A 14,505-nucleotide genomic window follows, 5' to 3' on the forward strand; every position below is an offset into this window, starting at 1 on the left:
GCGATGTGTGCAAGGAAATTACAAGTCGTAAAGGATGACAACCTGACAAAGGCTAGGTAAAGCTCTTCCATCAAAACCAGTTTAATCCTCTCCTTTCATCTCCTGTCAGGTTCCAGTACTGCGTTGCAATGGGAACCCATACTTTCCCCACTGCCAGTGCCCCCAGCAAGAAGGCGGCAAAGCAGATGGCTGCAGAGGAAGCCATGAAGGCCTTGCAAGGGGAGGCGACCAGCTCAACATCTTCTGATGACCAGGTGGGGCCATTTTCTACTCAAAAGATACAGGTCATTTTTAGCAACTGAGCGGCTTAGGATTGCCCATGAGCCCCTCAGAGTTTCCATTAAGTGTTTATGATTCCTCTTTGGCTGATTCTCCTTCAGCCCGGAAGTATGAACACGGAATCATTTGATAACTTGGAATCGGTGATGCCCAACAAGGTCAGGAGGATTAGCGAGCTCGTCAGATACCTGAACACCAACCCCGTGGGCGGCTTGTTAGAGTACGCCCGCTCCCATGGCTTTGCTGCTGAGTTCAAGTTGGTCGACCAGTCCGGACCGCCTCATGAGCCCAAGTGAGTGTTCCTGTCCTGGCTACAGCCGTGTGTCACAGAGTGGGAACAGCTTATAACCCAGGGAAAGAAAGGATGTGCATTAGCTGTGAATGACAGGAGGGGCATGTTGAGGGAGCCCTGTCCCCAGGGCCTCCGAGAAGACACTAGATCAGCCATCTTGAGAAGACAGCCACTCTTCCAGTGAGCGTGAGCCTTTTTAATTTTTTTAAACTAATTTTTATATGTACATAGAAAATCATTCAAGCTGATTGAAAAAATGTGCAACGAAAAGTCTCATTTCTATCTCAGACTTCTAGTTTCCCTCACCAGATTCATACACTATTACCAGTTTCTTAAGTCCTTCTAGAAATTTCCATGCACATATTAGCACATTTTCCTTTCTCTTTGTTTTTTATTTTTATTTTATTTATTTATTTATTTATTTTATAAATTTATGTATATATTTTTGGCTGTGTTGGGTCTTCGTTGCTGCACACGGGCTTTCTCTAGTTGTGGTGAGCGGGGGCTGCTCTTCGTTGCGGTGCGTGGGCTTCTCATTGTCGTGGCTTCTCTTGTTGCAGAGCACAGGCTCTAGGCACACAGGCTTCAGTAGTTGTGGCACGTGGGCTCAGTAACTGTGGCACGTGGGCTCAGTAACTGTGGCTCGTAGGCTCTAGAGCACAGGCTCTGTAGTTGTGGCTCATGGGCTTAGTTGCTACGCGGCATGTGGGGTCTTCCCGGACCAGGGCTCGAACCCATGTCCCCTGCATTGGCAGGCAGATTCTTAACCACTGCGCCACCAGGGAAGCCCTCTCTGTTTTTTAAAGTTAAGTATATATCATAATCTTCTGTTCTACCCCTTGACTCCTTTACTTATCAGTGTGTCTTAGAGGTCATTACAAATAAGCATGTATATATCTACCACATAATGCTTCATTGAATAGATACTTACAATTTTTAAATTGCTTTATCAAACAAGAGATGTAAAAGGTCTTCTTAAAGTGGACACCCAACTACTTACCACCTAGTTTAAGAAGGAAAATGTTGTTATTTCTGTTTGAAGCCCCACCATGCGTAATTTATTTAACTAACTGCCGGTGACATTCAGGTTGGTTTTGGTCTTACTCTTAGAATCACTCCTGCAGTGAACATCCTTGTACTGTATGTCTTTGCTTACATGTACAAACTTGTCTGTAGTATAAATTTTCAGGAGTGGAATTTCTGGGCCATGAGTCATGTACATTGGTTTTTAAGGGTTTTTTTTAATAGGTAATAGATGATGCAAAATAAAAAATACTATTCAAAAATAAAAATATAAAAAGCTCATTCTCACTTTGACCCAGCTCTTACCTACACACACACACACACACACACCCAACGTGTAGTAACTTTACAGTATTATACATTCTTCCACAGTATCTTTATATAAATACAAGCAATTATATTCCCCCCTTTTGTTACACAGAAATACATATATGCATTGATTTCTAGCTTGCTTTTTACACATAAAAGTATTATCTTAGAAAATTTTTCATGTAACTTTATACTCTTTCTATATAACTACAAAGTATAGTGTTCCAGTGTACGGCGTTTATCATGATTTATTTAACCAGTCCCTACTGATGAATACTTGGATTGTTTCCAAACTTTTGGTATTATAAATAAGGCTGCAATGAATAACATGTATACGTGCATTTAAAATTTTGGTAAATTTTGCCAAACTTTCCTCCAGTGAAATTACACCTGTTTCTGCTTCCACCAACGATGTATAAAGAATCTCTTCCTCTACACTGTGAGCATTCTAAAATGCAAAAAATAGTATCTCAATGTAGTGCAAAGACTAGTCTACATTAAGATATTTTTTATTATTATTATTATTATTTACCACATTAATAGGTCAAAGGAGAAACACCACATGATCATCTCCAGAGATTCCAAAAAGGTGTGTAGTAAAATTCAGCATCCATTCAGATTAAGAAACCAAGCTGTTAAGAAAATAGAAATTATTGAATACATCCTTTAAATGATAAAAATACAAGTCTGAAGTCCGAAGTCAGCAGCTTACTTATTATTGAACCTAGAACTGTTCCCATTAAAGTCAGGAGGAAGATGTGGATGCCACTGTCATCGTCATTTAATATCATTCTGGAATTACCAGCTAATGCATTCAGTTTAGAGAAAGAAGTAAGTGTAAAGAGAGGAAAGGGGAGGTAAAGTTATCATTATTTGCAGATGATATGATAGTATACCTGGAATATTCATGAGAAAACTGAAGAAATGTTAGAGACAAAGGAGAATTTAGGAGAGCAGGGGACTACAAAGTGAGGTATAAGAGTCAAGAACTTGTCTGTATACAGTAATAAGAAGTTAGAAAATGTAGTAGAGAATACCCTATTTGCAACATCAACTAAAAAGATAAGTGACCCAGGTGCATTCCTAGTAGGGAATATGTAGGCTCCACATTTAAGTAAAATGTCAAAAACCTGGGGACCATCTCCCCTATCCCCTTCACCCCCTTCAGCCAAACCATCCTTAAGTTCTGCTTATTGAACCTACAATTTCTGTCCCAGATCCCTTCCTCCTCTTTCCACCTCCAGTGTCGGCACTCTCAGATAAGCCACTGTCTTCTCTCACCTAAACCAGGCAGTAGTCTCCTGGTCTCCCTACTTTATTTATTCATTCAACAGATATTTATAGAGGACATTGTATTTGTTGGAACAGGAGTCAGACATCAATCAATAATCATGTAAAGAAATGTAAGATCTCATACTTGATATGTATTATAAAGAGCTCCAGTTGCATGATGCAGTGAGAATCTACATAGCATGACTTGACTCAGTATGGAGAGGGGAGAGGGCTTCCCTGAGAAGTGAAGCCTAAGCTGAGATCTTAGGGATGATCAAGAGAGAGGGAGGGTTCTAGGCAAAGGAGATAGTACCCCCAAGTCCACAGAGCTGGTAAAGGGCTGCAGGAAGGCCAGTGTGGGTGGAGCAGAGAGCACAGTGGAGGCCTGATGCTAGATGAGACTGGAGGGTCTACCTTGTGGGCCATGTTATGCTCCAGCCACACAAGCAGTGGAGAGACATTGAAGGGTTTTAAGTAAGGGAGTGTCACTTGCCCCCCACCCCCACTTTTGTCCTCTTCCTGGCAGTTTTTTTTTTTTTTGGCCGTGCCGTGCAACATGTGGGATCTTAGTTCCCCAACCAGGGATCAAACCTGTGGCCCCTGCATTGGGAGCGCAGAGTGTTAGCCACTGGACCGCCAGGGAAGTCCCCGGCATTTTTCCTACTATATATTTTTTTTTTTAAGCTTTTTTTTTTGGCTGCGTTGGGTCTTCATTTCTGTGTGAGGGCTTTCTCTAGTTGCGGCAAGTGGGGGCCACTCTTCATCGCGGTGCGCGGGCCTCTCACTATCGTGGCCTCTCTTGTTGCGGAGCACAGGCTCCAGACGCGCAGGCTCAGTAGTTGTGGCTCACGGGCCTAGTTGCTCCGCGGCATGTGGGATCTTCCCAGACCAGGGCTCGAACCCGTGTCCCCTGCATTAGCAGGAAGATTTTCAACCACTGCACCACCAGGAAAGCCCTCTACTATATTTTTGTACTACATTTTCTCTCCTACTCTAAGAAAATCATTTCAGACCTTTGCCTCTTTCTTCAAATTTCCACAAAACCCCTCTTTCTCACTCTGATGACCTTACTTCACACCTAATTGAGAAATTAGCAATAACCAAATGACAGACACCTTACCTTCCCATCACCAAATCCACCTTCCTACCTCGTCTGTACGTTACATCTGTACCAGTATGCAGGAAGCATCCCTCCTCCCATCCCTGTGCCCTGGATCCCTTCCCTCTCGTCCTCTCCTTCAGTTATCTCCCTCTCTCATCATCAGTTGCTCCCTCTGTTGGATCATTCCCATCAGCCTACAAACATGCCCGTGCCCATCTTCTAAAGACCTTCCATTGACCCCACATCTCCCCCCAGGTACCACCTCATCTTTCTGCTCCCCTCACAGTCAGACCTCTCAAAAGAATTGTTTGTAGTCAATGTCTTCATTGTCTTCACTTCCTTAATTTATTCCAATCGGGCTCTTGTCCCCAGTATTCCACTAAAAAGGCTAACCACTTGCCATATGTGGTTACTGAGCACTTGAAATGCGGCTGTGTGACTGAGGAACTGAATTATTAGTTGTATTGAATTTTAATTAAAGTTAATAGCCTCGTGTGGCCAGTGGCTATCGTATTGGACCACGCAGCTCTAATGGCTTCTAGTTGCACAATTAACTTTATTTTATATATATACATACATATATATATTTGTATGTATGTGTATGCATATATGGATGTATGTGTATATCTTTGTGCATAAGAGTTCATACTCTTTTCAAACTCATAGAACACTCATGAAATTCTCCTGGATCCCTCAGGTCAAGATCCTGCATGGTTTGGCCCCCATCCCCTCTCTTCAACATCTTTTCATGCCACTCTCCTTTTACTTCACTGAACTTTAACCCACTGGCCTGCACAAACCAGTCAGCAGCATCAAAGAAAGAGGCAAAAGCATTCAGCTACTTAGGATAAGCAAGGAATAGTGAGAAGCTCAGTAAGGCTGAACATAAAGATTGATCCCTTTCACTGCCTGAGCTGACTGATAAATCTTGATACTGAAACCTTTGTTGTACGCAGTTGGATTATCCAAAGCTGGGTTCCCCAAAGCAGATCAGGATCTGGTTAAAAGCTAGTATTCTTGAAACCTTGTCTGGTTGCTGCCCAGGTTGTTTTGCTCCATCATGTTCTGATGTGTTTGTGGAGATCCCCAGCCAGGAAGGGAGGGGAACTGCAGGGCCCCCCAACAGCACTGCCTGCTTCCCTGCTCCACCAGTGCCCAGGGTACACTCCACTCCCCTTAGCCATCACAAGGCCTCCAGGAATCGAAAAATAACTCCTCATAAAGGTGTGGTTCCCTGAGCTAAGGCTGACCTTGACTCTCTGACTTCTCCAGGTTAAGTCCTCTTGAGCTAATCAGGAAATGAATGAAGAAATGGAGTCAGGTACTTAAAAAATCAGACAGAGCATTAAAAAAGTGATGCAAGCAGGGAGAAAGTCATTCCCTTCTCATTTTTGCTTTAGTTAAGAAGAAAGTCCACATGTGGTGTTAGTATTTCTTTAAACCCTCCCTAATACTTGCTAAACTATGATAAAAGACAGGCCTAGAGCCTTTACAAGCAATAGTGTCTTGTCAGAATTTAAAACATGATTTTTGTCATAGTCAGTTTACAGCCACCTTCAGTTTATGGCAAGTGATACTCATCTTCCGTTTACAGTAGTGATATGAAGTGTCCTTTTAAAATGTGTTTACATTTAAAAAGAGTCAACTTAGAGAAAAATATTAAGTAGTAATGCTCCAAGTGATATCTGGATCTAGCAGAAATCACACTGTGATTCATGAATATCCAAAGTCTGGGAAATGCTGCCTTAGGAACAGAGCTGTCAAGAGTGATGGGGCCACGTGTTGGCAAGACTGGCCGCATCTTGAGCGAAACCAGCCCTTTTCTGGAGCAGCTGTCGGGGTAAGGTGCTTGTCTTTATTCCCTGCTTCTCATCCCCAAGGTTCGTTTACCAAGCAAAAGTTGGGGGTCGCTGGTTCCCAGCCGTCTGCGCACACAGCAAGAAGCAAGGCAAGCAGGAAGCAGCAGATGCGGCCCTCCGCGTATTGATTGGGGAGGACGAGAAGGCAGAGCGCATGGGTTTCACAGAGGTAACCCCAGTGACAGGGGCCAGTCTCAGAAGAACTATGCTCCTCCTCTCAAGGTCCCCAGAAGCACAGCCAAAGACAGTTAAGACGTCTACTTTTGGTGCTATCTTTTTTGGGGGTCCTGCTAACTCCTGTCTGGGTGGAGTCAGCTCTTAACTTGCTATCATGTGAACTATTCCTAGGCTTTAATATTAGACCCAGTAGAACCTAGAACTGGGACACTAGACGTGAGAGGGGGAAAGATGACCCACCAGTCCAGTAGAACTCGACCTCCCTGCCCACTCTGAAACATGGTGGACACAGATGAGGCCCGGTGGCCCTGACATGGCCCCCTGTCCCCACAGCTTCCTCTCACAGGCAGCACCTTCCACGACCAGATAGCCATGCTGAGCCACCGGTGCTTCAATGCTCTCACCAACAGTTTCCAGCCCTCCTTGCTTGGCCGCAAGATCCTGGCTGCCATCATCATGAAGAAAGACTCTGAAGACCTGGGTGTCGTGGTCAGCTTGGGGACAGGTAAGTGGGTTCTGAAATGTGTCCCAACTCTCCACCCCCCGCAGTGACTGGAAGCACCTCATTCTCTCCTGGGGTCCTGCGTGGGTGAATTTAAGGCAGAGAGAAGACTCTTCTTATATTTCATTTTAGCTACAGTTAATTCAGAGCAGGGAACGAATTCTCATTTCCTAGTGAAAAGAATACAGGAGTCAGGATCTGATAAATTGAGGTTGTTTCTGCCTTCAGGCTTTAAGAACAAACAGCCTCTACCCTATTCGTCATCATTTTCCTTTGGAAATTTCACATTTGCTTTAACTGCCTTCCCAGGGAATCGCTGTGTGAAAGGAGATTCTCTAAGCCTAAAGGGAGAAACCGTCAATGACTGCCACGCAGAGATCATCTCCCGGAGAGGCTTCATCAGGTGAGTGAGATCGCAGGGCGTGGCGGCTCTGACACCCACCTGACGGGCAGGTCCTCGACCCTGCAGTGTCAGCCTTTGCCTCACCTGTCCATTTGAACCTGTCTTACAGAATCAATCCCTTCTGTGACCCGGCTACATGCCCCTACTCAGCCTGCTGTTTAAGAGCTCTTTTTCTGCTAACTCTGCTTCAAGCCCTTTTTTAAAAGCACACAATGACCTCTTGATCTTCAGTGCTGTAGGGATGAGGAAGCCTTCCATCTCCATTTGAGGACCTACAAACAAACCCATTGCCCTGCCAGCTTTCCCCTCCAGTTCACCTTTTCTTTAATTTATGAAGGGAGAGAAGCAACAGCCCCCTATAGTCCTTGAATCAGTTTGTTCTGCCCTAGAATCCCTGCAGCTGCCAGAGCGAGAAGCTCTTGGCAGAAATGGAACTGACCTGAAAGGCTAACTTAGCTTTAAGAAATGCTGAGGTCTCCCATGGAGAATTTCCTACCAACTCTTTCAACCTGAGAAACCCTGAAAGGTCTGCACTGTTAAGGCTTGTCCTTGCTTGGGATCAGATTATAGAAGCAACTGCTGTTCCCAGAATCAGTCTTCTTAACCAGACTTTTTTCTTGTAGGTTTCTCTACAGCGAGTTAATGAAGTACAACCCCCAGACTGCGAAGGATAGTATATTTGAGCCTGCTAAGGGAGGAGAAAAGCTCCAAATAAAAAAGACCGTGTCGTTCCATCTCTATATCAGGTCTGTACAGTCTCTGTGGCCACCAGAGCCAGCCCTGCCAGGCTTCCAGAGCTGGGTGTCTGCTCTCCTGGTCCGTAAATCAGAGCTTGTTCGATGGGCCACGCTTGACTCTGTTTGAGGTCCACACCCCAGTGTGGAGTGACTCACATGTGCTTCTACCCACTCCGGTAGCCTGTAGTAGGCTTCAGAAAAAACCCTTGTGTCTCCCACATCAAGCTGTTCTTGAGCCCCAGGAAACTGGAGAGATATATCTGCACAGGTGGGTTTTAACAGACGCCCCTGTATTGCAGCACAGCCCCATGTGGCGACGGCGCCCTCTTTGACAAGTCCTGCAGCGACCGTGCCGTGGAGAGCACAGACTCCCGCCACTACCCCGTTTTTGAGAATCCCAAACAAGGCAAGCTCCGCACCAAGGTAGAGAACGGTGAGTGACACGTCCTCCCTCTCCCACAAAAAGGCTCTGCAAAGCCCCAGGCCCGTCACAGGGCCAGGGCACAACTGCCAGGTTTTTGCCATTAGTTGTTGAGGTACCAGGATCTTGTTTCCAGGGAGAGGGAAGATGTAGGTCAGAGAAGATCTGTAGGAAGATCAAGATTCCATTTTGAATTAGGTAGCTGGGGAGATCTCCAAATCAAATAGGAGGCAGAAGTACCCACTTAGAGCTCAGAGGAGAGAAATGGCTGGAAATAAAAGTTTGGGAGTCATCCTCCTATGGTTGATCTTTATAGCGATGGAAATGGATGGGATCACCTCAGGGAAGGTTGGAGAAAATGGAAATAAAATGATGCAGAACCAAGCCTGAGGTGTTGACAGGAGGACGCCAAGTGCCCGGGTCCCCTCCTGACTAGTTGGCTGCTGATTCTCCACCATGTCTGCCAGCTCCCCCTCCTCCACTGTCCTCTAATGTCTCCTACTGTCTCCTCACATCCACTCCTGTTCCCTTCAGGCCATCCTTCTACAGTTATCAGAGTGACCCTCAAACACAGATCATGTCACTTCCCTGCTCAAAACCCTAAAGTGTAAACACAGAGCTACCATATGACCCAGCAACTCACTCCTAGGACCATCCCCAAGAGAAATGAAAACATGCATCCACACAAAAATTAATACAGGAACGTTTATAGGAACATTGTTCATAATAGCCCAAAAGTGGAGACAACCCCAGGGTCCATCAACTGATGAATGGATAAACAAAATGAGTTCTATCCATACAATGGGATATTATTTGTCCATAAGAAGGAATGAAGTACTGACTTCTAACGGATAGGAGGTTTCTTTTGGGGGTGATGACATGTTCTAAAATTGACTGTGGTGATGGTTACACAACTCCGTGAATATACTAAAAATTATTGAAGTATATGCTTTAAATGGGTGAATTATATCTCAGTAAAGCTCACTAAAAACAAAAAGCCCACCATCCTATAGTGGTTTCCCACCACACTTCACATAAAAGCAAAACGTGCCACTCACCTGTGCTTCAGCCACACTGGCTCTTTGTCAGCTCTCTCAACAGCTAAACCCCCTGCTGCCTCAGGGCCTTTGCTTTTGCTCTTCTCTGTGTCTGAAACACTCTTTCTCAGCTGTTCCTTCTCCTCCTTCGTGTCTCAGCCCGCCTGACAGTCCTATCCCAGGAGGTTCCCCTGGCTGTCCTCCATCATAGCTCCCTCAGAACCATCTAGAATTCTTATGTGTGTTGACTTACGTGTTTAGTGCCTGCTCCGTTCCCTTTCTATCCCCTCACCCCCATAAACGTTCTAGGAAGGCAAGGATCTTATTTGGTTTTGCTCACCATTGTTTCCCAGCACCAAGCCTAGTGCTGAGCACATAGTAGGTGCTATGAAATATATGAAGAACGAATGAGTGAGTAGCCTCTGGCCCAAGTCTAAGGAGCAGAAACACCATGCCAGGGAGGGGCTCGGTCCAAGGGCCCCTGCGGGTCTGACCCAAGTCTCTCATCCAGGAGAAGGCACAATCCCAGTGGAGTCCAGTGACATTGTGCCCACGTGGGACGGCATTCGGCTGGGGGAGAGACTCCGAACCATGTCCTGTAGTGACAAGATCCTGCGTTGGAACGTGCTCGGCCTGCAGGGGGCGCTGTTGACCCACTTCCTGCAGCCTGTGTATCTCAAGTCTGTCACACTGGGTAAGGACCTGTCTTCAGAGCTGAAACTGGACTGTCATTTTGGTGCCCAAATCCCAGCAAACCGCATGCTTCGTTGCCAGGTGCTAACATGATGTCTCCCCTTTTCAAAGCGTGCTCGATTCAGTGGTTAGTGATTGATTCTGAGTGTCTGGTCTGCTGTGATGGGAAGATTGGTTTAGGCAGTGAGCCTAGGTAACGACATGCCAGCCAAGTCTTTTCAAGATGAGTTAAACACAGCAGCTTAAAACTGCAGTGTCTGAGTTTCCTTGCTCTCCTCAGCCCTTGGCCTTACCTGGAACCTTATGTATTGTGCTTAAATGTTTGATGATCCCTATATATCCTGGGCAGCCACAGTTAGAAGGTGCTTCCTAAGTAGGGAGTTGATTCTCTGTCTTGACAACTCTGTCTGTACCCTCACACTCCCCACATGCCTCTGCCGCTTCACAGCATTTGGTGCAAACACAGGTGTGTGCATTTCTTTTTTGTACCCAGGTTACCTTTTCAGCCAAGGGCATCTGACCCGTGCCATTTGCTGTCGTGTGACAAGAGATGGGAGTGCGTTTGAGGATGGACTCCGACATCCCTTCATTGTCAACCACCCCAAGGTGCTATGACCCCATCCATTTTTCCCTTGACGTTTTCTCCTTTTCAAGTAATCCTATCAGCAGAGCAAAAACGTACAGTGTGGGCAAGGGGAGCCTTAGTTCGTTTCCCCAGAACTTACCCTTTCCTCCTCTTGAATGCCAAGGGCTTTCCTTCTTTTAGGCTGGAATTCATTTGAATTGAGGTGGAGTTAGTACGTCTGAGTCTTAGCCAAACAGAATCCTAGATAAGGGGGAAAGATTATGACCCCACAACTCCCTCTTTCCTGTGAGTCTTGAGTCCCTGCTTCAGAAGCTTTTTCCTGAAAGGTTTCCATCTTTCTCCCATCACTTCTGGAATTCCTAGGTTGGCCGAGTCAGTGTATACGATTCTAAGAGGCAATCCGGGAAGACCAAGGAGACAAGCGTCAACTGGTGTTTGGCTGACGGCTATGACCTAGAGATCCTAGATGGGACCAGAGGCACCGTGGATGGGTAAGGAGCTGGGAGAGCACAGCAAAAGCAGAGCCAGGCGTCCTGGCCTGAGCCCCAAGGGGGTGTCATGTTGCCAAACACCGGAGCTTAAAAGCTGCCACACGCACCCATGCGCCACCCCCCCACCAGTGTCTCCACCTATTCCATCCCAGGTGAACAGTGAGTGCTTTCGTTTCTCCAGGCCACGGAATGAATTATCCCGGGTCTCCAAAAAGAACATTTTCCTTCTATTCAAGAAGCTCTGCTCCTTCCGGTACCGCAGGGATCTACTTAGACTCTCCTATGGTGAGGCCAAGAGAGCTGCCCGTGACTACGAGACAGCCAAGAACTACTTCAAAAAAAGTCTGAAGGACATGGGCTACGGCAACTGGATAAGCAAACCCCAGGAGGAGAAGAATTTTTACCTCTGCCCAGTGTAGTGTGATCCGGTGACTGATGGGTCAGGGTGTTTCACACTGGGGTGAGAGAGAGAGGTCGTAGCATTCCTCATCACATTGGTCAAGGGTTTTTGGTTTTTGGTTTCCTTTTTTTTGTTTTGTTTTGTTTTGTTTTTTAAATGGAACCACAATTGGTAACACTGAGAACTCTGGGTTCCTGTTTTTCCTGCTTTCTTTGGGATTACTAGGCCAGGTCTAGCCATCCCCCTTCTCTTTTCCCAAGCAGAGGGGTAGAGACCTAAGGGCAGAGAGAAGGGGTTGTTCCTTCTTTGTGCCCACTTCCTCTTCCTTCTTCGTTTTTTCCTGTTTCCGTTCCCTTTGTGTTTGCTACACTGACCTCTTGTGGTCTCGATTAGGTTCCAGTCAACAGTGTGAATCATGCCAGGGACTGATGATTTTTCATTTGTGGATTCTGAGGCCCCTCTGCTTCCCCTCCTCCCCTTCTGAGATTCCTTCATGATCATTAAGTTTTACCTTTTCCTCCAAGAGGGTAAAGAGGTGAACTTAAACAATTTGGTGAAACATTTGTAAGGGCAGGAGTTTAAAACGGCAGTCAGCTTGTTACCAGTGCCAAGCGTGATCAGAATCTGCAGATAATGCTCAGTGATCTTCGGATTGTGCACTTTAGCTGGCTTGGGAGGGGCCAAGAGGCAGGGAAGGCTGCTGCTTGGGAAGTGCATCCCTTCCCCAGGTGGCAGGGAAGGCTGGGACCAGCCAGACGGGGCTAAAGGAATTGCCCGAGCAATAGGGAAAGTCTGCCCTGCAGGGGTGACACAGACCACTTCCTGGGGAAGCAGACATATCTTGGCATGTTGCCAAGCTCCCAGCTGTCCCTCCTAAAGCATTGCTAGGAATTTGTCCTACCAATGGGGGAAGTAGCGCCATAGACCCCAACCAACTGGTAGGAAAAAAAACCAGGATAAATCCTAGAGGGTAAATCATCTCTGCTCAGATAATCAGGACCTAGCAGGAATAAGGGCAAAAAATCATGTTGGGTCAGATCACTGTTCCACCCAGCATGTTTCTTATGACAGTGACACCAAGGGAAGGTGACTAAATCATGGGTAAATTGGGAGTTTTAGAAAGAATGCCGTAAATGTTGATTCCTAACAGCTACAGATAACCTGTAATTGCACAGATTTAAAAGTCAGATGTCATTTTCCGTTGATTAACCAAGTGCTTTTGTTTTGCCTGATAGCTTCAGAAGGTTGTTTGTGGGCGGGTCACAGACCTGAGGTCTCCCTTCCTGCTAGGGAATCTTCATAGGGTTGACATTCAACAGTAGTTCGAGGTGAAAGGGCAGGTTGTCCTAAAACTCTGTGAGATGGGACCCTTGGTCTACCCCTCAAGGTACTGTGGACTCTTGTCAGAGCCTTCGACTCTCTGTGGAGTCTGGCTCTGGGCCTAAGCCAGCCAGACATGCTCAAGGAAAGTACAGAGGGCCTGCCACCTCCAGGCCTGAGCCTCTTTCCTCTGGATGATTCCTCCATCATTATCTGTGAACATGCCGAGCCAGTGCCCTCAGATGATTTTCCATCCTCCCCCACACCCCGCAAGCTACTGACTAGTTAACCCCCTGTCTGTCCCACCTCTTCAGCAGTGGATACATTCGCATCCACACATTTATTCTTGTGGCTACCGTTCTCTCTGTACTTTTGACCAAAGTGAGAAAACGTAAGTCTTTAAATACATTAAGGATACCTTTGCAGAACACCAAAGTGTCCCAAGGAACTAGGAGGGAAACAGTGCCTGTCTTCTGGGGTGGAAGGGGCCTGCCCCCCAGTCCTGTGAATCTCCTGATGGCACACAAGATCAGTCCTGCCCCAGGAGGCAGCTCATCTCCCTAGTTCTTCAGGCTGGAGGGTATCACCTACTGATTCCTCGGCATGTTCGGCCCCTGTGGACCGTCTTGGGCGTTGGAATCTCCTGCAGAGCTCAGACTCGGCTGCCTCTTCTTCAACCGGGAGCACGGGTGCTCTCGAAAGGTCAGAGCCCCTGCTTGCCCCAAGATCTTGTCTAGCGGACTTACAGTATTCAGTTTCTGCTGTAGGGAGAGAGCAAGGCTTCCCTGTACCCATGCATCTGCTGGAAACAAGCCTGTGTCAGGCCCTGCGCGGCCGCGCCCACCCCTGCCCCTCTGAGTCACATGGGACAGAGGCAGAACTCCCACCTAGAGTGTTCTCTTCACTTTTTCGTCCAATCTTTGTTTTTAGTAAGCAAGACCTTCTTCTCCCCAGCTTTTTCTTTTCTTTTTAATGATCTTTGTAGTTGATTTGTCTGAACTGTGGCTATTGTGCATTCTTTGAATAATCACTTGTAAAAACTGTCACTGCTTCAAGCTATTTCCTTTACTCACGTTGAAGGGATTTTGCTGGTTTTTGGGGTCTTGGTAGTGACTCCAAGAGCAGAGTGGGGAAGAGCCCAAGCGTAGACTTGGGTGCCACGATGGGTGCAGTCAGTTTTATGATTCCACTTTTATGTGTCCCTTGGTAAAAGTGACTAACAATATACATTCCTCATAAATAAAAAAAGAGAAGAATCTTAATTGTTAGAAAACCTCAAGTCTTGGTTTCTTGCGGGGTGAGAAAGTGGGGACAGAGGGAGCCGTGGTCCTGGGATTTCTGGCAACAGCACCAGCTGCATCTGACACAGAACCTGAGGAGAGGGTCTCCCTCAGCCAGCAGAGAGGAGCCAGTTCAAAGGGCCTGCCTGGGAGGTGGGTTTGTGTCTGGTGTGTTGGAGTACATCAGACAACCTTTAATTACTTCCCCAGGTCCACAGCCCCCCTTCCCCATCAGTTCCGACCATCAAACATTTTGTCCCCAGAGACTTGCTGCACAAGATTTCAAGGCCCAGAGTAGGAAAGCGTCCCTTGAGACCACATC

At 46.6% G+C, this 14,505-nt stretch overlaps 1 protein-coding gene across 1 annotated transcript in view; it reads left to right on the forward strand.

The window, feature by feature from the left end:
* The window catches only part of ADAR (adenosine deaminase RNA specific), a 41,137-nt gene extending 26,972 nt beyond the window's left edge, over positions 1 to 14,165 (forward strand). The window contains 11 exon segments of the mRNA XM_082435298.1: positions 110 to 254; positions 381 to 571; positions 6,158 to 6,305; positions 6,647 to 6,818; positions 7,125 to 7,218; positions 7,842 to 7,964; positions 8,255 to 8,388; positions 9,925 to 10,107; positions 10,600 to 10,712; positions 11,056 to 11,183; positions 11,365 to 14,165. Of these exon segments, the coding sequence (XP_082291424.1) occupies positions 110 to 254; positions 381 to 571; positions 6,158 to 6,305; positions 6,647 to 6,818; positions 7,125 to 7,218; positions 7,842 to 7,964; positions 8,255 to 8,388; positions 9,925 to 10,107; positions 10,600 to 10,712; positions 11,056 to 11,183; positions 11,365 to 11,602 (1,669 nt within the window). The 3' untranslated portion in view covers positions 11,603 to 14,165.
* Positions 14,166 to 14,505: the final 340 nt, after the last annotated feature.

This window comes from Balaenoptera physalus (assembly GCF_965194825.1).
Source record: "Balaenoptera physalus genome assembly, chromosome: 1".
Classification (NCBI taxonomy): Eukaryota; Metazoa; Chordata; class Mammalia; order Artiodactyla; family Balaenopteridae; genus Balaenoptera; species Balaenoptera physalus.